The 23,179-nt window shown below is 37.2% G+C and overlaps 2 protein-coding genes across 2 annotated transcripts; both read left to right on the forward strand.

Annotated features, from left to right (window-relative positions):
• Positions 1 to 2,032: 2,032 nt before the first annotated feature.
• LOC101404108 (olfactory receptor 6E1-like) lies at positions 2,033 to 2,983 on the forward strand. The gene has a single exon (XM_004432512.1). The coding sequence runs from the start codon at positions 2,033 to 2,035 to the stop codon at positions 2,981 to 2,983; it is 951 nt and encodes a 316-aa protein (XP_004432569.1).
• Positions 2,984 to 11,489: 8,506 nt separating this feature from the next.
• LOC101403847 (olfactory receptor 6C74-like) lies at positions 11,490 to 13,638 on the forward strand. Its single transcript, XM_014789031.2, is given in 2 exon segments — positions 11,490 to 11,558; positions 12,661 to 13,638. A coding segment is annotated over 1 exon segment (966 nt). The 5' UTR covers positions 11,490 to 11,558; positions 12,661 to 12,672.
• Positions 13,639 to 23,179: the final 9,541 nt, after the last annotated feature.

The raw sequence follows: 23,179 nt of genomic DNA on the forward strand, positions 1-23,179 counted from the left end.
GTGAGGAGGCTATCATCTCCTACCATGCCCTGAGGCATTTGCCTAGCAAGCAGGATCTCTTGCTGGTGGTGGCTCATGCAGGAGTAGACTGGGAGTCTGAGGACCCTGGAGGCTGCAACGAGGGTATGAAAGCTTTTTGGAATTCCAAGTAAACTCACTCCAAGATTCCAATAGAACATGTGGGCAGTGTGTGCTCTCCTGTCTTTCCCAGGAGTTCATCAGGCAAGATTGCCATGGAGCTATCACTTTGGTTTATCTCAATTTTGGAAAGCTCTGCATTCTTATGAAGAAGGGTGCTTAGCAGACATGGTGCACATGTTGAACTTGTCTCTGGGACAAATTAGGGTCATCTCAAATGCAAGGGTTTCTTTCTATCTTTCTTTTTTTTTAACATCTCTAACTGCCTAGCCCAACATCTTGGTTTGTTGGAAGAGCGAAAGATCAGGGAACAGAGCTCTGGTTACTGTGAGCTGTGTCAGAGGAAGAGGGAGAATCTCCCTCTGCCCTTTTCCTTAAGGTTCTTATGGCTGGCCAAATAATTAACAAGACAGGTTAGCAGGAGAAAATAATACCAAGTTTAATAACATGTATACGTGGGAGAAACTCAGAAATGAGCAACTCGTCCCTCTGTCTAAGCTGCTTGCTTAAGTATTGCAGCTAAAGGCGAGGAGCGTGTTGGGGGTGGGTAGTGGCCTGGGACTTCAGAGGGCAGGAAGACAATTCTTTTCAGGGTCATCTATAGGTAATGTGGTCAGGGAGAGACAGAGTTTTTGATAAAAGGGGCTTGGTGCCTTTCCTATTGTAACCTCTATCCTACATTATCTTTACAGCCATCATGATAGAAGATCTGTTCCAGGAAGGAGCCGCCATGTCAAATTCTTTAGGCAATTAATGGGGGAGGTCCAATGTCCCTCAGAGAAAACAATCAAGGTAAAGAGATGTATTTCAGGGTGGCCAAATCTTGATCTCCCACAGCTGCATCTGGGTGAGTACATGGCCTTAGTGTGATTGGATCATTTTGCTATTCATCTATTGTAAACTGAAGCAGAGTCTGCTCCTCTTCAAGCTGATCTCACACACTAAGAGTGAGGGTTTGGCTAAATCAGACAGCTAATTCAGGGACCTGAGATGAACACTAGTTGACCAGAGTGACGAAGGCTTACATAAGAGAAGTTTATGGATTTAAAGAGTGAAAGATAATATTTTATTTAGATGGACAATAGGAGAGAGAATGAATCAGAAAACAATCGCTAAAGTCAAGGCATGCAATCCTTCTTTCTATCCTCAGGCTGATGTTCCCTAAATATATGGACTGAAAGAGTCAGAAGATAGAGATTCTCCACTAGACTGACCACTTGTCACAGAGGCAAAGGAAAACTCTCCTCTCCTACTCACTGGTCTCAAGCTCTGTAGAAAATGGCTTGGGCTGTGTCTCCAACAATCTGATTAGAGTCCGTGTGCTACTCTTCTGATCTAACTCACTTTAGAGGGCTGCAGTGGGAGCCACAGGAAGTTTTCCTACAAGTGATGTTATGACTTCAAATATGGATGAGAAATCCTAAAGACATCATGGAGGAATATTTTTTGTGTGTGAGATGACAGACTCCATGACCATAAATTTTTTTTGAAGGCTACAATTTTCGTTTTGAAATATTCACCTTTGGATGCCTGATATGAGTAGTGCCTTACCAGGAATGTGTTTCATGATCAGATATATAACTAAAAGAAGGACTTGTTTCCTGCTTGGCAATAGACTATATAGGAAAATAACTAGCACTGTTAAAATTACATTATCCTTTATGAAAACTTGGAGCCACAAGCACAGTTCTTATTTATCCAGGATTTTAGGCTGTATTTAACGTAAACATATTCAAAGATTAAAATCACTTATTTTTACTTGATAATGGGCAAAAGCTACACATAAAATATAATGTTTAAAATAATAAACAAATCCAGTCACCATGCCTACACAGAGTTCTTCATTTTTCAGTCATGACACTGCAAAATATCTCAAAGAGAGTTGATTGAAAAAATGGAAAATTCACTGATGGGGGATGCAAGAAATAGGACAGCAGTCCAGGAATTCACCCTGGAGGGGTTTCCCACTGTCCAGCCCTTTGGGAAGGTTCTCTTCCTGATACATCTGTTGGCATACCTGGCCTCCATCATAGGAAACACACTCATTATCACCATCACCTGGGCCGACCATCGCCTCCAGACACCTATGTACTTCTTCCTCAGCAGTTTCTCCTTTTTTGAATGCTGTTTTGTAACTACTGTTATTCCTAAGTTACTGGCCATCTTTCTGTCAGGGAGAAAATCAATTTCCTTTGCTGCCTGCTTCACACAAGCCTTTGTTTTTCTTTTCCTGGGGGCAACTATTTTCTTCCTTATGGCTGTATTATCCTTGGATCGGTACCTGGCCATTTGCAAACCTCTGTATTACCCAACCATCATGAACCCAAGGATGTGTTTCCTCTTGGTCACTGCCTGCTTGGCTTTGGGATTCCTCTTCATGGTGGTTCCAGTTATATTGCTTTCCCAGTCATCCTTCTGTGGCCCCCATGTCATCCCTCACTTCTTCTGTGATTTTGGGCCCTTGACTAGTCTTTCCTGTTCTGACACCAGATCTATTGAAATGTTGGCCTTTGGCCTTGATTTGTTTATCCTTTTGACATCCCTTATCGTAACCATCATCGCATACAGCAACATAGTAGTCACAATCGTGCATCTCCCAACAGCCAAGGAGCGACAGAAAGCTTTCTTCACTTGCTCATCTCACCTCATTGTCCTCTCTCTGATGTACAGCAGCTGTGTCTTTATATATGTGAAACCAAAGGAAACAAACTGGCTGGACTCCAACAGAGAGGCTGCTCTTGTGAACACAGTGGTGACCCCGCTGCTGAACCCTGTTGTCTATACTCTACGAAACAAGCAAGTTCACCAGGTTCTGAGGGATGCTCTGTCCAGGGTTAGAGTGTAGAAGTAGAACCACAGATTCTCAGAAAGAGAATATACCTTCTTCATCTAAAGCAATCTCCCTCCTATTTCTGGAATCTCCTATATGGACTTACAAATGTGTTTTTAAAGGTTCAGCTTTTTTTGTTTTTAGACTAGGGGCTAATTTATCTTACAATCTAATATATTCCACTGTTTGAAAGCTCTAATATTCTTCTTTAGATTGAGATGAAAATGTCTTCCTAGATCTTCTATTCGCTAGTTTTAGATCAATAGCATCCAACACATTTTAATGAAGAGCCTCATATATATGATTTTGTTTGATGCACGTGGAATCGCAAAATTGGGAAGATGTGGTTTCAAGTGTCTACTTGTGGTAAGCACAAGAGGATGGAGAATGAAATTCACAAGTATTAGGAATATCAAATTGGTTCAAGATAGATGTAACGTGGTCACTATATTGAGTTTTGAAGGACACGTCTGTTATGATGTTAATAAAATTAGTTAAAATAATGCAATACAATTGTTTGGACTATTCTGTATATAAATAGAATACAAATCTTTAAATCTAGTGCCCACTATGACGAAAACGTATAAATGTCTCTAGTTGAAATTGAACATTGCCATTGGTTTAACTGGTTTGCCAGGTTGATTTCAGTACCAAACATCTGAAAATGAAGTACCACAGGAAGAGAGGCACTATAATTTCTGGAATAAGGAATTGAATAGTTAAGATTGTTTCCCTACTACAAAAAAAATTTAAAGAAATTTGGGGGGTATCTAATCAGAGGTAGAAAGAAGACTTATTGTGACTGTAAAGTCTCTTCAAATGAATCTATAAACAAGTATCTTCATTTGTAGAATGAGAGGCTTGGTGTGATAACTTCTGGGTGTCCATTGTTGGTACTAATCACACTATTGCTACCTAATATGACACATGAGGCACATAGGAATAAAACTATAATTTGAGCCAGGCAGAGAGAAGGTGATGGGATGTTTTAATGGAAAAATTACAACTGTAATTTAGTTATTCAAGATTTTGATAGGAAATGATAGATTTGGAGACAAAATACTGTGAGAAAAACCTTGGGGCTGGAGTGTTCTTGGCATTGTTGGTTAATGGCTATTATTGTGCTTTGCTCTGACCACATTATTCTGTGATTGCAGGGATGATAAATGACTGTGTTGTGAAGATTTTGGGCATGTAGTTATGTAAGAATTAGGAGACTAGACTTTACCCAACTAACAGAACACATTTTGTCCACCCTATGCATGTATAAAAATTTCCATAGATTTTTTTGTGTAGGCTTGTCTCTTTTTCTGACATTTGGGATATTCTCTTTGTTCAAGGTATTACATTGTCAATGATTTTTTCCCAGAATGACCAATAAACTGTGTGGTTATTGGCAGCAGGCTCTCTCCATAGGAGTGCACATGGCAGTGGAGGCTGGTGACAGCAGCTGGCCTGGGGACATGCAGGTGCACAGCTGGGGGGTTTTGCTGAAGGTGAGGCCAGTTGTGCAGGCTAGTGACAGGAGTCAGGGCTGAATCTGGGCTCACATGCAGCTGTTAATATCCAAAATATATAAAGAACCCATACAAATCAATGACTAAAAAGCCAAAATTATGCAAATAAAATAATGGGCAAAGAACCTGAATAGACATTTTCCAAAGACATACAAACAGCCAATAGGTACATGAAAAGATGTTCAACATGGTTAATCATCAGGGAAATGCAAATCAAAACCACAATGAGATATCATTTCACATCTATTAGAATGGCTATTATCAAAAAATCAAAAGACAAGAAGTGTTGATGAGGATATGGAGAAAAGGGAACCTTTGTACACTGTTGATGAAAATGTAAATTGGTGCAGCCACTAGGGAAAATAGTATGGCTGGTCATCAAAAAATTAAAAATAGAACTACCATATGATCCAACAATCCCACTTCAGGGTATATATCCAAATGGATTGAAGTCTAGATATTGAAGAGATGTCTGCACTCCCATGTTCATTGCAGCATTATTCACAATAGCCAAGATATAGAAACAACCTAAGTGTCTATTGATGGATGAATGGATAAAGAAAATGTGGTATATACATCAATGGAATGTTTTGATCCTTAAAAACAAAGGACATCTTAAAATATGTGACAACATGGATGGACCTGGAGGACATTGTAGTAGGTAAAATAAGCCAGACACTGAAAGACAAATACTACATGATCTCACTTTTATGAGGAATCTAAAATATTCAAACTCATAGGACGAGAGAGTAGAATAGTGGTTACCAGGGGCTGGGGGCAGACAGAAAGGGGGAGGTGTCAATCAGACTATGCAAAGTTTCAGTAAGGCAGGATGAATAAGTTCTGGAGATCTTCTGTACAACATAGAGCCTATTGTTACAATACCGTATTATATAGTTAAGATTTTGCTAAGAGGGTAGATCTTATGTTACATGCTCTTTCCACAAAAGAACACAAAAGTAAAGAGATTGGAGGAAACCTTTGGAGGTTACGTATAAGTTTATGGCCTTGATTGTGATGATGGATTGATGAGTGTATACTTATCTCAATCTCATCAAGTTGTAGGCATTAAATATGTACAGCTTTTTATATGTCAGCCAAACCTCAATAAAGCAAATTTTGAAAAGCAAATTGCACTTCTCTGAGTCAAAACTACATGTCTCAGATGAAAACTTTATTGGATGGGATGAATAGAATATTAGACATTGTAGATTAAAGATTAGTAAATTTGAAGATATAGTTATAGAAACTTTTAAAAACACACAAAGAAAAAGATAACCCATCTAAAACTGAAAAGAGCATCAGTGTGGTATGGGACAACTTCAAGCAACCCAACATGCATATAGTTAGATTTCTGACAGAGAAGTGTTTGTGTGGAGGGGAGATGACAAAAAAGACTTAAGGAAATAATGGCCAAAAATTTTCTGGATTTCATGAAAACAGAACCAAAAACCTCAGCATAACTCAAGCACTAGAAACATGAAAAAATCTATACCAAGGCACACAATAATCAAATTGTTCAAAGCCAGTGGTAAAGAGAAAATCTTCAAAGCAGCCAGAAGAAAGAAAGACACATTTCATACAGAGGAATAACTATAAAGCTAGCAAAGATTTCTCTATGAAAATAAGTAAATGAGAATACAATGGCACAATTTTTAAGGGACTGTAAATAAAAATCTGCCAACCTAGAATTCTATACTCATGAAAATAACTTTCAAAAATGAAATCATACGAAAGATAAAAGATAAAAGCAAATCTAGAGAATAATAATTGGTAAAGTCAGTCCTCCCAAGAGAAAGAAAATTATACCAGATGGAAATACGGATCTATGCAAAGGAATGGAGAGCCCTATGTAGGTAGGTATATAAGATATTTTTTAATTATGTAAATTTCTTTCAACAAAAGTAGTAACAATTCACTGTGGGGTTTATAATGTATGTATAAGGAAAACGTATGACAAGAATAGCATACAGGCTGACGGGGTAGAAAAGGAAGTAGACTATTGTAAGTTTCTTATAAGCGAAGTGGTAGAATATCGCTTAAAGGTAGACAATGAAATTAAAGGTGTATACTGTAAACCCTAAGCCAACCACTGAAATAAAAATCAGAGTTATAGCTAAGAACCTAACAAAGGGCATAAAATGGAGTCATCACAATCGGGCAGTAGGAAACTTTTGGGCTGATGGATATTTTCATTATGGTCATTGTGGTGGTGATTTTACAGTGTTTAAATATGTCAAAACTTATCAAATTGTACACTTTAAATATGTCCATTTTATTGTGTATCAATGATACCTGAATAAAGCTGTTTATGGTGCAGCCTCTATGGAAAATGGTATGGAGATTCCTCAAAGAATTAAAAATAGAGATGCCCTATGACCCAGCCATCCCACTACTGGGAATCTATCCAATGAACCTGAAATCAACAATCCAAAGAGGCTTATGCACCTCTATGTTCATTGCAGCATTATTCACCATAGCCAAGAAGTGGAAGCAACCTAAGTGTCCCTCGACTGAGGATTGGATTAAGAAAATGTGGTATATATATACAATGGAATACTACTCAGCCATAAAAAAAAAACAAAATTGTCCCATTTGCAACAACATGGATGGGGCTGGAGCGTATTATGTTAAGTGAAATAAACCAGAAAGAGAAAGACAAACACTGTATGATCTCACTCATATGTGGAATATAAACTAACACATGGACAGAGAAAATTGTATTGTGGTTACCAGGGTGTCTTGACATGAGTACAGCCATGTTTGGCCGCTCCATTGACCTACAGCCACCAGCACAAAAAAGAAATACAAGGCTGCTTTCTGCGTGGTGGGAACTGGCCCTTCTCTCACGGAGGGAGTTGCAAGTTGTAACATTTCAAGGCTCTTGGAGCGTCGTAGCACGGGATGGACTGGCCATCTGTGCCGGGCTGGGACGATAACCAAAGAGAACAATGCACGTACGCAACTACTGGGCTGGGACGTTAGCCAGGGGGCTCAGTGCACGTACGCCACTGATAACCATTTGTGCATGGGAACACTAAATGCTTGCTCTGCAAACTCTGTAATTGCTTACTCTGAAAATTACTGATGGTATAAAAACTGCTGGAAACTGAGACCGGGGGAGAGTTCCACCTGTGGAAGGGACACCTTGCCCAGGACGTGTGATCCTTGCCCAGCCGTGTCGATTGACAGGACTCTCCCGGCAGTGGGGCGTGGATGTTGTGAGTAATTGATTTGATATGAAGTAATTGATTTGATGTGTTCTCTTTTCGGTTAACCTGGTGTTTCTCTTTCCGGTTGATTTGTGTCATTTCTCTTCAGCCGATGTGGGTGTTTTCCCTTTCCAGTCGGGCTGATGTTTTTTCCTCTTAATATTTGACCTATTTGATCTGTTTGCAGACTGTCACCTTTACTATCCTCTATATAATAAAATATACCTTCAGCCCATTTGTTTGGAGTGGAAAGTGTCTTTTACGTCTCCGATCGAATCCCCGAACCTCTGATGACACAGGGCCAAGGGGGGTGGGGGGTGGGCACAAGGGGTGAAGGGAGTCATATATATGGTGATGGACAAACAAAAATGTACAACCCAAAATGTCACAATGTTAAAAACTATTAAAACATCAATTAAAAAAAAAAGACAAGAGAGCTGATTACAATGGAATATTAAAAATGCTTGATTAATTCAAAAGAAAAAAGGAGAAAATAAGGAATATATGATGGTGGAGATGAATAGCAGGAAACATAAAGATTGTAGAGTTAAACCTAACTTTACAATAGTGACATTTAATGTAAATGGACTAAGCACTCAAATTAAAAAGGAGAGAGATTAATACAGTGGGTAAAAAGGAAGATCTTACTATGAGCTGGTTATAAGAATAACATTTAAATACACAGACAGAGTAGAAATTTCAAACAAACATCAAGCTTGTGTGACTATAGTAATATATAAAAAAATAGACTCATAGCCAAGTGTATTTTCAGAGATAAAGAGGTAAATTTATAGTGATAAAGGGATGAAATCATCAAGAAGTCATAATTGTACATATATATGCACACAATGATAGAGATTAAAAATATGTGAAAGAACTAAAAGGAGAAATTTTTAAAATCCACAATAGTTGGATATTTTAACACTATAATTTCAGTAATTAATAGAGCAAAAAGACCAAAAAAATCACTAAGCATATAGAAGATCTGTACAACTGTATCAACTATATGGACTTAATTGATAATTACAGATTATTACATTTAGCATCTGCAGAATGCACATTCTTTTCATGTGCACACGGAAATCTCACCAAGATTGATTTTATGCTTGATCATAAATCTCAAAACATTTCAAAAGACTGAAAATATACAAAATATGTTCTCCAACCACAATTGAATTAAATAAGAAAGCAATAACCATAATTTATCTAGAAAATTTCTCAATATTTGGATATAAACAACATATATCTAAAAAACTCTTGGATTATAGAAAATATCACTACAGAAATTTGAAAATATTTTTGACACACAAAAATGAAAGCACAACATATTAAAATTTGTGGAATGCATCCTAAAGCCATGCTTAGAGGGAAATTTATAGCATTAATGCTTATATTAGAAAAAAACAAAGGTATAAAATTAATCATTTAAGTTTCCAACTTTAGAGGGTAGCAAAAAAAAGGAAATTATACTCAAAATATGCATATAAATATGAATGCATATAAATATGAAAGCACATATATATGAATCAATGAAATCAAAAGCAAATAAAATAAATTAACAACGCAAACTTTAGTTCTTTGAATGACATAAAATTGTTACACTCTTAGCAAGACTGATTAACAAAAAAGATATCATACACTATTTGTCTTTCTCTGAGTTATTTCACTTAGCATACTGTCCTCTAGAACCATCCACATTGTTGCAAATGACAAGATTTCCTTCTTTCTCGTGGCTGAATAATATTCCATTGTAATATATATATATACGACATCTTCTCTATCCACTCATCAGTTGTTTCTATATCTTGACTGTTATGAATAATGCTGTGATAAACACAAAAGTGCAGATACCTCTTCGATACCCTGTTTTCATTTCCTTTGAGTATATACCCAGAAGTGAAATTGCGGGACCATATGGTGGTTCTATTTTTAATTTTGTGAGGAACCCCCACATTGTTTTCCATAGTGGCAAAACCAATTTACAGAGAATGCCTCCAATTAAAAATGACTTACAAGACTAAAAGTTGGTGAGAATGTGGAGCATTTTGAATTCTCAGGCATTACTGCTAAATCCAATTTTGGAAACTGTTTTGCAATTTCTTATAGTGTTAAGACCTATCCTATAGTTAATCCAGTACTTTCACTCCAAGTTATATACTCAGGAGAAATGAATGCTATGTCTTCAAAAACACTTATACATTTGCAATGTTATAAACCAATGTTTCTGCAATAAACAAGGAAAGAATTATAAAAAATAAAAAAAAAAAATAGAAACACACCAATCTCCTTGAAATGTCTACAGCAACAGAGCAGTGGGAATATATGCTTTGCTGTAAAAAAAGGAAAAAAAAAAGTAAAGCAATCATAAATGTAAAAAAAAAAAAAAAAAAAAAAAACACTTATACAAGAATATTCACAGCAGCTTTATTCATATTAGCCCTGAACTGGAAAGGACATGAATGTCCTTCAAAGGAAGAATGGAAAATTGTAGTGTACATATATAATGGATACTACAATGCAATATAAAAGAATAAATTATTGATACATGAAACAGCTTGGATAACTCGAGGAAACATATTGAGAGAAAAAAAAGCCAGACAAAAATAACACATGCTGTATTCCATTTATATGAATTTCTAGAACTTGCAAAAGTAAATTTTGATGATATAAATCAAAATAGTTGTTTTCTTTTGGTGTGGGCTATTCACTGGTAAGGGGCACAAGGAAACATGATGAGATGGAAATGTTTGTTGTTTGATTTGTATAGTGGTTACATGGCTATGTATATATGTAAAAAGTTATTGACCTGTACAATTAAAATTTGTGCACTTTACAGTATGGAAATTATACCTCAGTAAAGAAAATACCAGGTTAAAAAGAAAGAAAAAGCAAAGAATTTAATTGTAAAATGTGTTTCTGTTGCTTAAGCCAGTCTTTCTTGACATATATAATTCGGGATTTGGTAAATTTTACAACTCTAGGGCAGTCATGCCAAATCTACCTTTGAAGACTTTCACAGAAGACTGTGTAGACTATTGAGAATGATGGCAGTATGTTACCATACGCAGTGAAATGCTAATTATGATATATTTCGGCTGAAATTCTCTATTTCCAAATACGAACAATTAAATGTTCCTTGGGACTCTGCTGTGCTTTTCATTCCTGCTCCCTTGTTTCATTCTCCTCTAATGAACTCTGAATGTTCCAGAAGTTTGTCCTTTTGGACCTTGTGTGTCCTCATTGGTGGTGGTAAATAAGCCTGTGGTAAATATATCATAAGGACATTTGAATGTGTTCTCATTTATGACGGCAATGATTCTCACCTACTCTGAAAGGTGGAGAGAAACTGGCTGATGGAAAATTGGATAACAACAAGGTCCACGAACAAGGAAATTAGCCTCTGTTTTCTCTTCTTTCTGATTCCCTTCTGGGATAGAGGCACAACCAACCAGTTTGATGTTCATGATGGACTGTGTCATTGTGTCCAGTAGAATGGATATAAATGTGTTCAGGAATTGTAAATAGTGACATCAGCTAATGCCAGTGCATATTTGGGGTAGTCTGTATTTTCTTAATGGTTTAGGATTTATCAGTCAGATTGTTGTGGAGAAAACTATGACTGTTAATCCTAGAGAGTTTGGACATCTCTGTCTTCCTTGAAAAAAATTAGCCTTAATAATTTTCTACTAATTTAAGACATAAGGAATCCATTGACTTTTTAATAGGTCGAAGAAAGGTACATCTCAATTAAAAGTGTTCTTTTTTTCCTTTTCCTTTAGCCTGAGAGAAAGATCCTGGTTTGTTAGAAGAAAAGAGAAGCATGTTATCAAAGAATCTCTGTTTCCTGTGAGCTGCTTCTTGGTGAGCACTTGATCATGGGGATGACTTGTGATCTAATATTAAAACCAGAGACTGGCTATGTTTAATTTTGTATTGTGGATCATGCATAGTTAACGTAATATGATTGGCCAAGTCAAAAAATTAAGTAAAATACAAATTAATTTTGGTGACTTATTGACTAGAGCACTGATATCCAACAGATGCCAAAACTCCTTCCTCAAAGATTATGTATCAATTCATCTGGTTTCTAGTAAGGCATTGGCATTTTTTAGAAATAAATGAATTTTCCTCTAGTGATTGCAATGGGAATACAGGTGTAATTCCACCACACCAAAATCTTCCAATGTAACAAAAATATTCCCAGAAAAAAGAATGTTGAAGGATAATTTATGACTAATAGGAGAATGAAACACTTTCATTCTGCTAGGCTGGTATAGTGAGAGGGATACTGATTCACCCATTAAATGTTTATTCATTGAGTCCGAACAACCAAGTCATGTAACCACTTTTTCCCCATCTTTAGACATGGATGCTCTTAAACCCATGGACTGAGTAGTTATGAGATACTATGATATACTAACTTTCCTTCTCACTCTAGGGTCTTGGGTAAAGAACTCAGGCTGAATGTACTTCAGGAAAATAACTGCTTTGGAACATGGCTTTGGCAAATGGCTTTTTCATACCTTCTATTTCCAGAGGGCTAAAGTCAGTGCTTAGGAGGGCTTCATACATTGCATATCATATCTGAAGTAGAGAAATTAACACTGTGACCCCATTAAAAAAATATTTTCTGTAGGATGACAGCCTTCATTGTTATCTGTTAGTTGTATATGTTGTCTGAAAACAATCATTTTCATTTTGCATTGTTTACCTTATGGATTATTATTCAAAGATATTATTTCAGAAGAGTTAAGTTGAACATTAAAAATTATTTTCAAAAACAAGAAATAAACCTTCAATTTTTACAGTTTAATAGTAGGAAAAATTCAAAATCATTTATAATAAAATATTTTAAAAATATAAAATGATTCCTCATTCAGAATTCTAGCTGCAAGTAGTGTTTTTTAAATAATTCTTCAATTAAATTCTTTATTCTTTGGTGATAGTATTTTCTGCTTCACAGATCAAGCAGTTGATGACAGACAGAAAAACAGAAATAACTCTGGAGGTGAGGAATGAGACAACAATTCGGGAGTTCATTCTGGAGGGGTTTCCTGCCCTCCAGTACCTAGGGAACGTTCTTTTCCTGGTGCATCTGCTGGCGTCCCTGGCCTCCATCACGGGAAACATGGTGATAATCGTCATCACCTGGGTTGATCATCGCCTCTAGACTTCAATGTATATTTTACCTGCCACTTTCTCCTCCTGTGAATGCTGTTTTATCACCACAGTGATTCCTAAACTGCTGTCCATCTTTCTTTCAGGAAGGCAGACAATTCCCTTTACTTCTTATCTCACACAAGCCTTTTCTTTCCTATTTCTTGGGTCAGTAATTTTCTTCCTCATGGCTGTGATGTCCTTGGATCAATACCTGGCTATTTGCAAGCCTCCACACTATCCGACCATCATAAACCTGAGGGTTAGTTTCCTTCTGGTTTTCTTTTGCTGTACCTTGTCCTTCATCTTCACCACTGGACTGGTGGTCCAGGTTTCCCAGTTTTCCTTCTGTGGCCCCCATGTCATCCCTCATTTCTTCTGTGACTTTGGCCCCCTGATTCATCTATCCTGTTCTGACACCAGATGTGTTGAAATGTTGGCCTTTGTCCTCCCTTTACGTATCCTTTTGACATCCCTCATCATAACCCTCATTGCGTACAGCAAGACAGTAGTCACGATCGTGCATCTCCCATCAGCCAAGGAACAACAGAAAGCTTTCTCCACCTACTCACCTCACCTCATTTTCCTCTCTCTCATGTATGGCAGCTGTGTCTTTATATACGTGAAACCAAGGCAAATGAATAGGCTGGACTCCAACAGGGAGGCTGCCCTTGTGAACACGGTGGTGACCCCGCTGCTGAACCCTGTCATCTACACTCTGCGGAACAAGCAGGTCCACCAGGCTCTGAGGGTCACTCTGTCCAGGGTGAGACTGCAGAAATAGAATCATAGAGCTTTGGAGGGTAAATGGATCTTCTTGCTCTTCTAGTTCAATTTCCTCTACAGACTCTCTGCATATAGTGGTCTAGCTTACAGTAATTTTCAGCTAGATGGGTACTATCTTATTTTGCAATTCAATACCTTCCACTATTTGAAAACTTGAATTAGTTACCTACCTTGTGCTAAGGAATATCTTCTTTGATTTTTCTACTCATTTGATCTTATATGAATTCAATTCAAACAACATTTATGGAAAGCCTAGTATACATAAATAATACAAAGATTTTAAGCTAAGAATAAAAAAGTTGCCAATCACATTTAATAATTGCTGTTCATGACACATTGTTATACTGGAATTTTCTGATACATACGAAAAGTAGATGGCAATCCTTCTTTACCATTTTCTTTATTCAAGGTTTGGAATTTCAGAAACAAATTGTTTCTGAAAATTATATAAAGTCATCATACAGTAGCCTTATGAAAATTAATAGTATTTCATTAATTGCATCTGTTTATATAAAGAAATCAGCAGTAAGCTCACTAAGTTCTCTCTTTGAGTCTGTTGATTTTAGAGGTACCTATAGCTCAGTGTAACTCCAGGTGGTTAAGATGGGCACTTTCACTTTATCATCTTCCAGCTGTACCAAATGTGATTAATAAAACTGCCCTTAACTCTTTCTTGAAACATAAACAAAAAGCAGAACTTTTAAATTTATGCGCTTTTTTTCTGTAATTGATGTTGCCAAACCCTGGACCAAAGAGGTTGCTGAAAGGTACGTGATCCCAGTATCAAATTTTCTCCTTCCACATAAGAGATTTTTTCTCTTCATGTGACTTTAGGTGTAGGAGCTGCCAGTGTCTTCCAGGTTGAGCTAAATTTTTGTTGACGTTTTATGCAGCAAAAGCTAACAGAAGTCATAATTAGAAAAGTTTGCAAGGAAAATGAGTGCAATAATAATAAAAAAGTGGATTAGAATTGAATCAGATATGGTGTTTACAGCTTCACTGAGGATGTGGCTCCCACTTGAAGACCATGGGCCTTAGTAGGAAGTAGGTCCTGTCACGTCTGACACAGCATGTGCATGGTGTGTATTGATTTTTTGTATGTCTGATTTGAGTGCATATTTTCCTTTCCTGTTTGATTTGAGAATTAATTATATTTAAGGCATAATCCGGTTAGGAAGAATTTTACACTGTCAAAAGAGTGCTGGGTGATTTAGACTTTTATGTCTGGGGATGGTATGTTTATACACTGTCCTGGGGGTTATGGTCTTCCAAGGACAGCTATGTCTATGTCCCTCCTTTCTCCAAACAAGAAGTTAGGGAGATAATTTCTGAGCCTAATCTAAAGGTAGGGAACTCCTGAGGGTTGTCTGTGTTGGTTTCTGTGCATTAGGTACAACAGCCACCTCTGCCAGTCTTCACAGCCTGGCCTTGTGAACCAGATTAGTGCAGGAGATAGACCCCACCAGTCAGCCCAGCCAGAGATTCTGGAACCTCTCAAACCTTTGTGCTTGTCCGAACTGCTGTCTTTGTTCTTAGTGTTCCCCAGGAGACTAAGATGAGCCACGTCCTGTTAGTGCCAAGTCCTGTTAGTGCCTTGAGACCGACCGGTAAGATAGAGCCAATCCCTCGAGTTGCAGCTGGAAAAGTTGGGATGCTAGATGTGTGGTCCAATTCCTTGTCTCCTCTGGGAGAAGCAGAGAGCTGGAGTCTATCACCTACTCCCTCTGCACTGAGTTGGGAAGAGAATCTGTGGCAAATGTCCTCACTCTCATTCGGACCTCACACTCTTTAAAACCCTTGCTTTACTCTCTGTCGCCCCCAAGGGCCTAATGAATGCTAGCGCGCACTGGCTCTCAGAGACAGGCAGGTTAGTGGAGGCTTGGTTCTACCTGTGGAACAAGACGGGGAGAAGGAGCTGCAGAAGTGCCTGCTTGCTCATTCAGACTCCCAGCAGAGGAATGATTTCCTGTCTGTCAGCTCCCAGATGCAGGCTACTTACAAGCCAGACACTCAGATAGCAGCTGGAAAAGTTGGGACTTCAGATGTGCAGTCTAACCCCTTCCAGGGAGAAGCTGAGAGCTGGGTGTTTTTGCCTGCTCACTCTATGCTGATCCAGGAGGAGTAGCTGTGGGAAGTGCTGGGTGCCCATTAATACTGGCTCTTTGATTTTAGTGTATGTGGGACTAGCAAATGCTGGGCCTTGTCAGCGCCTAGAAATAGGCAAGTTAGGAGCCAATTCCTCCAGTGACAACCCTATAAGTTGGGGTATTGTGTGATCGAAACCCTTTGCTCCTCAGGGAAAATCTGGGAGTTGGGGTTTCCCTCCTGATTGTAAGGTGCTGTACTGAGGATAGGGTTTATGGTGAGAGTGCGGCTCAGCTTTTCCTACCCATTTCAACGTGGCTATTTTCTCAGTTGCCTGGTATGTAGGAGTCTTGCAGCTAGTTTCTGGATTTTTTTGAGAGGGACTTGATCTGTGTGTAGCTGTTTATTCAGTGGGTCTGTGGGAGGATGGAAAGTCAGCTGTCTCCTATTCTGCCATCTTACTGACATCCTGTTTCCAGTTTTTAGCTATCACAAATAAAGCTTCTCTAAACCCTCGTGTACAGATTTTTGTATGAACATAAGATTTCATTTCTCTGGGATAAATAGCTAAGAAGGCAATTGCTGAGATGTATGGTAATTGTATGTTTAGTTTCACAAGAATCTGACAAACTATTTTCCAGAGTGGCTGTACCATTTTACATTCCCATTAACAATGCCTAAGTGACCCAGTTTCGTTGCGTTCTCCTTAGCATTTCGAGCTACTATTTTTGTTTCACTACAATTAGAAATTAAACATCCATTTTTTAAAGATCAGGAATGTACTACTTTTTATGAAACTCATCACTGAAACCTCCCAAACTATCTTTTTTTAATTGAAATTTTTATTGAAATAATTGTAGATTCACATGCAATTGTAAGAAATAGGGAAAAGTGTATACATTTTGCCTATTTTACACTAATGGTAACATTCTGCAAAACTACAGTGTGATATCACAATCAGGATATTGACTAAGACAATCCTCTGATCTTTTTCAGACTCTTCCTGTTTTACTTGTACTCATGCGTGTGTTTACCTCTCCACAATTTTATCAGATGTCTAGGTTCGTATATCTACCATGACAGACAAGACACTGGACAGTTCCAACACCTCCAAGATCCCTCCTGTTGCCTTTTATAGCTACACTCACTTCACCCTCCCAACCTCCTACCCCCGAGCAACTACCATTTTGTCCTCCATTTCTAAAATGTTCTCATTTCAAAACTGTTATACAAATGGAATCATACAATATGTAATCTTTGAGGGTTTTTTTTCATTACTTAGCACCATTCCCTTGTGATTCAACTAAACTATTGAACATATCAATATTTCATTCCTTTTTACTGCTGAGCAGTATGCACTGGTGGGGATGGTATGGTGTGTTTACCCGTTCACTTGGTAAAGGACATGTGGGCTGCTTCCAGTTTTTGCCCATTACAAATAAAGCTGCCATGAACATTCATGTCTCTGTAGAGGCTTTTGTGTGAACATAGGTTTTCATTTCTTTGGGATAAACACCCAAGACTGCAATTGTTGGGTTTTATGGTAGTTTCATGTTTAGTTTTATAAGAAACTGGCAAACAGCTTTTGAGAGTGCCTGTCTCATTTTATATTCCCACCAGCAATACGTGGGGGATCCAGTTTCTCTGCATCCTCAAAAAAATTTGGTGTTATTATTTTTTTAGCCATTCTATTAAGTGTATAGTGATATCTCATTGTTGTTTTAATTTGCATTTCCCTGGTGACTAATGATGTTGAACATCTTTCATTTGCTTTTGTGGCATTTGTAGATCCTTTTAGGTGAAATGTCTATTCATGTCTTTTGCCCATAATCCAAATGGATTTTTTTTTTTTGCTGTTGAGTTTTGAGAGTTCTTTTTGTATTATAGATATTAGTCTTTTGTCAGAAATGTGGGTTGCAAATACTTTCTCCCAGTCCATAGCTTGTCTTCTAATCCTCTTCACACAGACTTTCTCAGAGCAAAAGTTATTAATTTTGTTGAATTCTAATTCACCCATTTTTCTTTTTTATGGATCATACTTTTGGTGTTAAATCTAATAAATCTTTGCCTGGCCCTAAATCCTGAAGATTTCCTCTTGTTTTTTTCCTAAAAATTTTTAGTTTGTGTTTTATGTTTAAGTCTGTGATCCATTTTGAGTTAGTTTTTGTATAAATTGTTGGATTTAGGTTGGGGTTTTCTTTTCTTTCTTTCTTTGCCTATGGATGTCTCATTGCTCCAGCACCATTTGTTGAAAAAGTTATCTTTCCTCCATCGAATTCCTTTTGTAATTTTGTCAAAAATCAGGTGGGCATAATCGTATAGGTCTATTTCTGGTTTATATCTATTTTTTTCCATTGATCTATGTGTTTATCCTTCCACTCATACCACACTGTCTTGATTACTGTAACTACATATTAAGACTTAATATTGAATAGAATTACTCCTACTTTCTTCTTATATTTTCAAGATTTTAAAAGTCTATCATAGGACCTATGCCTTTCCACATAAATTTTAGAATAAGCTTATCTATGTCTAGAAAAACTTTGCTGGGATTTTATTAGAAACTGCATGAAAGCTGTTGATCAGTTTGGGGAGAATTGACATCCTTGCTATGTTGAGTCTTCCAATTCATGAACACTGTATGTTTCCCTATCTTTTTAGGCTTCTGTGGTTTCCTTCATCACAGTTTTATAGTTTTCCACATATAGATTATGTACATATATTGTTAGATTTATATCTAAGTATTTCATTCCCTTTGGAGTTATTGTAAATGGTAATGTGTTTTTAATTTAGGTTTCCACAAGTTTATTTATTTTTTATTTTATTTATTTATATCTTATTTAATTTATATTTATATTATTTAATTAAATATAATTTAATTTATATTTGCACAAGGTAGCTTATTGTAGTATCCCTTTCACTGATTAATCTTTTTTAATTTATTTTTTTATTGCAGTAACATTGGTTTATAACATTATATAAATTTCAGGTGTACATCATTATACTTCTATTTCTGCATAGATTACATCATGTTCACCACCCAAAGACTAATTACAATCCATCACCACACACATGTGCCTAATCATCCTTTTCGCCCTCCTCCTTCCCCCCTTCCCCTCTGGTAACCACCACTCCAATCTCTGCCTCTATGTGCTTGTTTGTTGTTGTTTTTATCTTCTACTTATGAGTGAGATCATACGGTATTTGACCTTCTCCCTCTGACTTATTTCGCTTAGCATAATACCCTCAATGTCCATCCATGTTGTTACAAATGGTTGGATTTCATCATTTCTTATGGCTGAGTAGTGTTCCATTGTGTATACATACCACATCTTCTTTATTCATTCATCCGCTGATGGGCACTTAGGTTGCTTCCAAGTCTTTGATATTGTGAATAATGCTGCAATGAACACAGGGGTGCAAGTATCTTTACACATTCGTGTTTTCATGTTCTTTGGATAAATACCCAGCGGTGGAATAGCTGGATCGTATGGTAGTTCTATCCTTAACTTTTTGAGGAATCTCCATACTGTTTTCCATAGTGGCTGCACCAGTTTGCACTCCCACCAGCAGTGTATGCGAGTTCCCTTCTCTTCACATCCTCTCCAACACTTGTTGTTTCCTGTGTTGTTAATTATAGCCATTCTGATGGGAGTGAGGTGATATCTCATTGTAGTTTTTATTTGCATTTCCCTGATAGTTAATGAGGTTGAACATCTTTTCATGTGCCTGTTGGCCATCTGTATCTCTTCTTTGGAGAAATATCTGTTCAGGTCTTCGGCCCATGTTTTTTGTGTGTGTGTGTGAGGAAGATTAGCCCTGAGCTAACATCCAATGCCAATCCTCCTCTTTTTGCTGAGGAAGATTGGCCCTAGACGAACATCTGTTCCTGTCTTCCTCTATTTTTTATATGGGACATTGCCACAGCATGGCTCGACAAGCGGTGCATTGGTGTGCACCGGGGATCCGAACCTGCAAACCCCGGGCTGCCAAAGTGTAGTGTGCACACTTAACTGCTATGCCACTGGGCCGGCCCCTTTTGCCCATTTTTTAATTGGGTTAGTTTTTTTTGTTGTTGGGATGTATGAGTTCTTTATATATTTTGGATATTAACCCCTTATCAGATATATGGTTTGCAAATATCTTCTCCCAATTGTTAGGTTGTCTTTTCGTTTTGTTGATGGTTTCCTTTGCTGTGCAGAAGCTTTTTAGTTTGATGTAGTCCCATATGTTTATTTTTTTCTATTGTTTCCCTTGCCCGGTCAGACACGGTACTTGAAAATATGTTGCTAAGACTGATGTCAAAGAGCGGATTGCCTATATTTTCTTCTAGAATTTTCATGGTTTCAAGTCTTACATTCACGTCTTGAATGCATTTTGAGTTAATTTTTGTGTATGGTGTAAGATAATGGTCTACTTTCATTTTGTTGCATGTGGCAGTCCTGTTTTCCCAACACCAGTTATTGAAGAAAATTTCCTTTCTTCATTACATGTTCTTGGCTCCCTTGTCAAAATTAGCTGTCCATAGATGTGTGGGTTTATTTCTGGGCTCTTGATTCTGTTCCATTGATCTGTGTGTCTGTTTTTTGTGCCAGTACCATGCTGTTTTGGTTATGATAGCTTTGTAGGATATTTTGAAGTCAGGGAGTGTGATACCTTCAGCTTTGTTCTTTTTTCTCAGGATTCCTTTGGGTATTCGGGGTATTTGTTGTTTCATATGAATTTTAGGATTCTTTGTTCTATTTCTGTGAAAAATGTTGTTGGAACTTTGATAGGAATTGCATTCAATCTATGGATTGCTTTAGCAAGTATGGACATTTTAACTATGTTAATTCTTCCAATCCAAGAGCATGGAATATCTTTCCATTTCTTCGTGTCTTCTTCAATTTCTTTCAACAATGATTTGTAGTTTTCAGTGTACAGATATTTCACCTCTTTGGTGAAGTTTATTCCTAGGTATTTTATTCTTTTTGTTGCAATTGTAAATGGGATTGTATTCCTAATTTCTCTTTCTGCTACTTCGTTGTTAGTGTATAGAAATGCAACTGATTGTTGTGTGTTGATTTTGTATCCTCCAACTTTACTGTATTCATTTATTATTTCTAAAAGATTTTTGGTGGATTCTTTAGGGTTTTCTATATATAAAATCATGTCATCTGCAAATAGTGACAGTTTCACTTCTTCCTTTCCAATATGGATCCCTCTTATTTCTTTTTGTTGCCTGATTGCTCTGGCTAGGACTTCCAATATCAAGTTAAATAGGAGTGTAGAAAGTGGGCATCCTTGTCTGGTTCCTGTTCTTAGAGGGATAGTTTTCGATTTTTCACCATTGAGGATGATATTAGCTATGGTTTTGTGATATATGACCTTTATTATGTTGAGGTACTTTCCTTCTATACCCATTTTATTCAGAGTTTTTATCATAAATGGATGCTGTATCTTGTCAAATGCTTTCTCTGCATCTATTGAGATGATCATGTGATTTTTATTCTTCATTTTATTAATGTGGTGTATCACGTTGATTGATTTGCGAATGTTGAACCGTCCCTGCATCCCTGGAATAAATCCCACCTGATCATGGTGTATAATCTTTTTAATGTATTGTTGTATGCGATTTGCTAGTATTTTGTTGAGGATTTTTGCATCAATGTTCATCAGTGATATTGGCTTGTAATTTTCTTTTTTGTGTTGTCCTTGTCTGGTTTTGGTATCAGAGTAATGTTGGTTTCATAGAATGAGTTAGGAAGCTTCCCTCCTCTTCAACTTTTTGGAAGAGTTTAAGAAGGATACGTATTAAGTCTTCTTTGAATGTTTGGTAGAATTCACCAGGGAAGCCGTCTGGTCTGGGGCTTTTATTATTTGAGAGGTTTTTGATTACTGTTTTGATCTCCTTATTGGTGATTGGTCTATTAAAATTCTCTATTTCTTCTTGATTCAGGTTTGGAAGGTTGTATGATTCTAAGAATTTATCAATTTCTTCTAGATTATCCAATTTGTTGGCATATAGCTTTTCGTAGTATTCGCTATAATCTTTTGTATTTCTGAGCTGTCTGTTGTAATTTCTCCTCTCTCATTTCTGATTTTATTTATTTGAGCCTTCTCTCTTTTTTTCTTGGTGAGCCTAGCTAAAGGTTTGTCAATTTTGTTTATATTTTCAAGCAACCAGCTCTTGGTTTCATTGATATTTTTCTCTTGTTTTTTTAGTCTCTATTTCACTTATTTCTGCTCTGATTTTTATTATTTTCTTCCTTCTACTGATTTGGGGCTTTGTTTGTTCTTCTTTCTCCGGTTCCTTTAGGTTCATTGTTAGATTGTTTATTTGAGATTTTTCTTATTTGTTGAGGTAAGCTTGTATTGCTATAAACTTCCCTCTTAAAACCACTTTTACTGTATCCCATAAATTCTGGCAAGTTGTATTTTCATTTTCATTTGTCTCCAGGTATTTTTTTATTTCTTCATTGACCCAATTGTTGTCCAGTAGCATTTTTTTAAATCTACACATATTTGTGGCTTTTCTGATTTTCTTCCTGTAGTTGATTTCTAGTTTTATCATTGTGGTCAGAAAAGATGCTTGGTATTATTTCATCTTCTTAAATTTATTGAGACTTGTTTTTTGGCCTAAAACGTGATCAATCCTGGAGAATGTTCCATGTGCACTTGAAAATAATGTGTATTCTTCGGATTTTGGATGGAATGTTCTATATACGTCTACTAAGTCAATCTGGTCTAGTGTGCCACTATTTCCTTATTGATATTCTGTTTGGATGATCTATCCATTGGTGTAAGTGGAGTGTTAAAGTCCCCTGCTATTATTGTGTTACTGTATATTTCTCCTTTCATGTCTGTTAATAATTGCTTTATATAGTTAGATGCTCCTATGTTGCATGCATAGATATTTACATGTGTTATATCCTCTTCTTGGATTGTTCCCTAATCATTATGTAGTGCCCTTCTTTGTCTCTTTTTACAGTTTTTGTTTTAAAGTCTATTTTGTCTGATATAACTATTGCTACCCCAGCTTTCTTTTCATTGCCATCTGCACGGAGTATCGTTTTCCATCCCTTCACTTTCAGTTTGTGAGTGTCTTTAGGTCTGAAGTATGTCTCTTGTATGTAGCATATATACGGATCTTGTTTTTTTATCCAATCAGCCACCCTAGGCCTGTGTGTGTGTGTGTGTGTGTGAGTGTGTGTGTGTGTGTGTGTGTGTGAGGAAGATTAGCCCTGAGCTAACATCCAATGCCAATCCTCCTCTTTTTGCTGAGGAAGACTGGCCCTGGGCTAACATCTGTGCCCATCTTCCTCTACTTTATATGGGACGCACATCATTAAGCCACAGCATGGCTTAACAAGCGATGCATCCGTGCACGCCCAGGATCCTACCTGGCAAACCCCAGGCAGCCGAAGCAGAGTGTGCGCACTTAATCACTGAGCCTCCAGGCCAGCCCCTGCTCT

This window comes from Ceratotherium simum, chromosome 6 (genome assembly GCF_057802395.1).
Source record: "Ceratotherium simum simum isolate JZ-2026a chromosome 6, ASM5780239v1, whole genome shotgun sequence".
In the NCBI taxonomy this organism is placed as follows: domain Eukaryota; kingdom Metazoa; phylum Chordata; class Mammalia; order Perissodactyla; family Rhinocerotidae; genus Ceratotherium; species Ceratotherium simum.

What these genes read in the sequence shown, in the direction of transcription:
- LOC101404108 (XM_004432512.1), top strand. Translation starts at nt 2,033, where the DNA reads ATGGAAAATTCACTGATGGGGGATGCAAGAAATAGGACAGCAGTCCAG.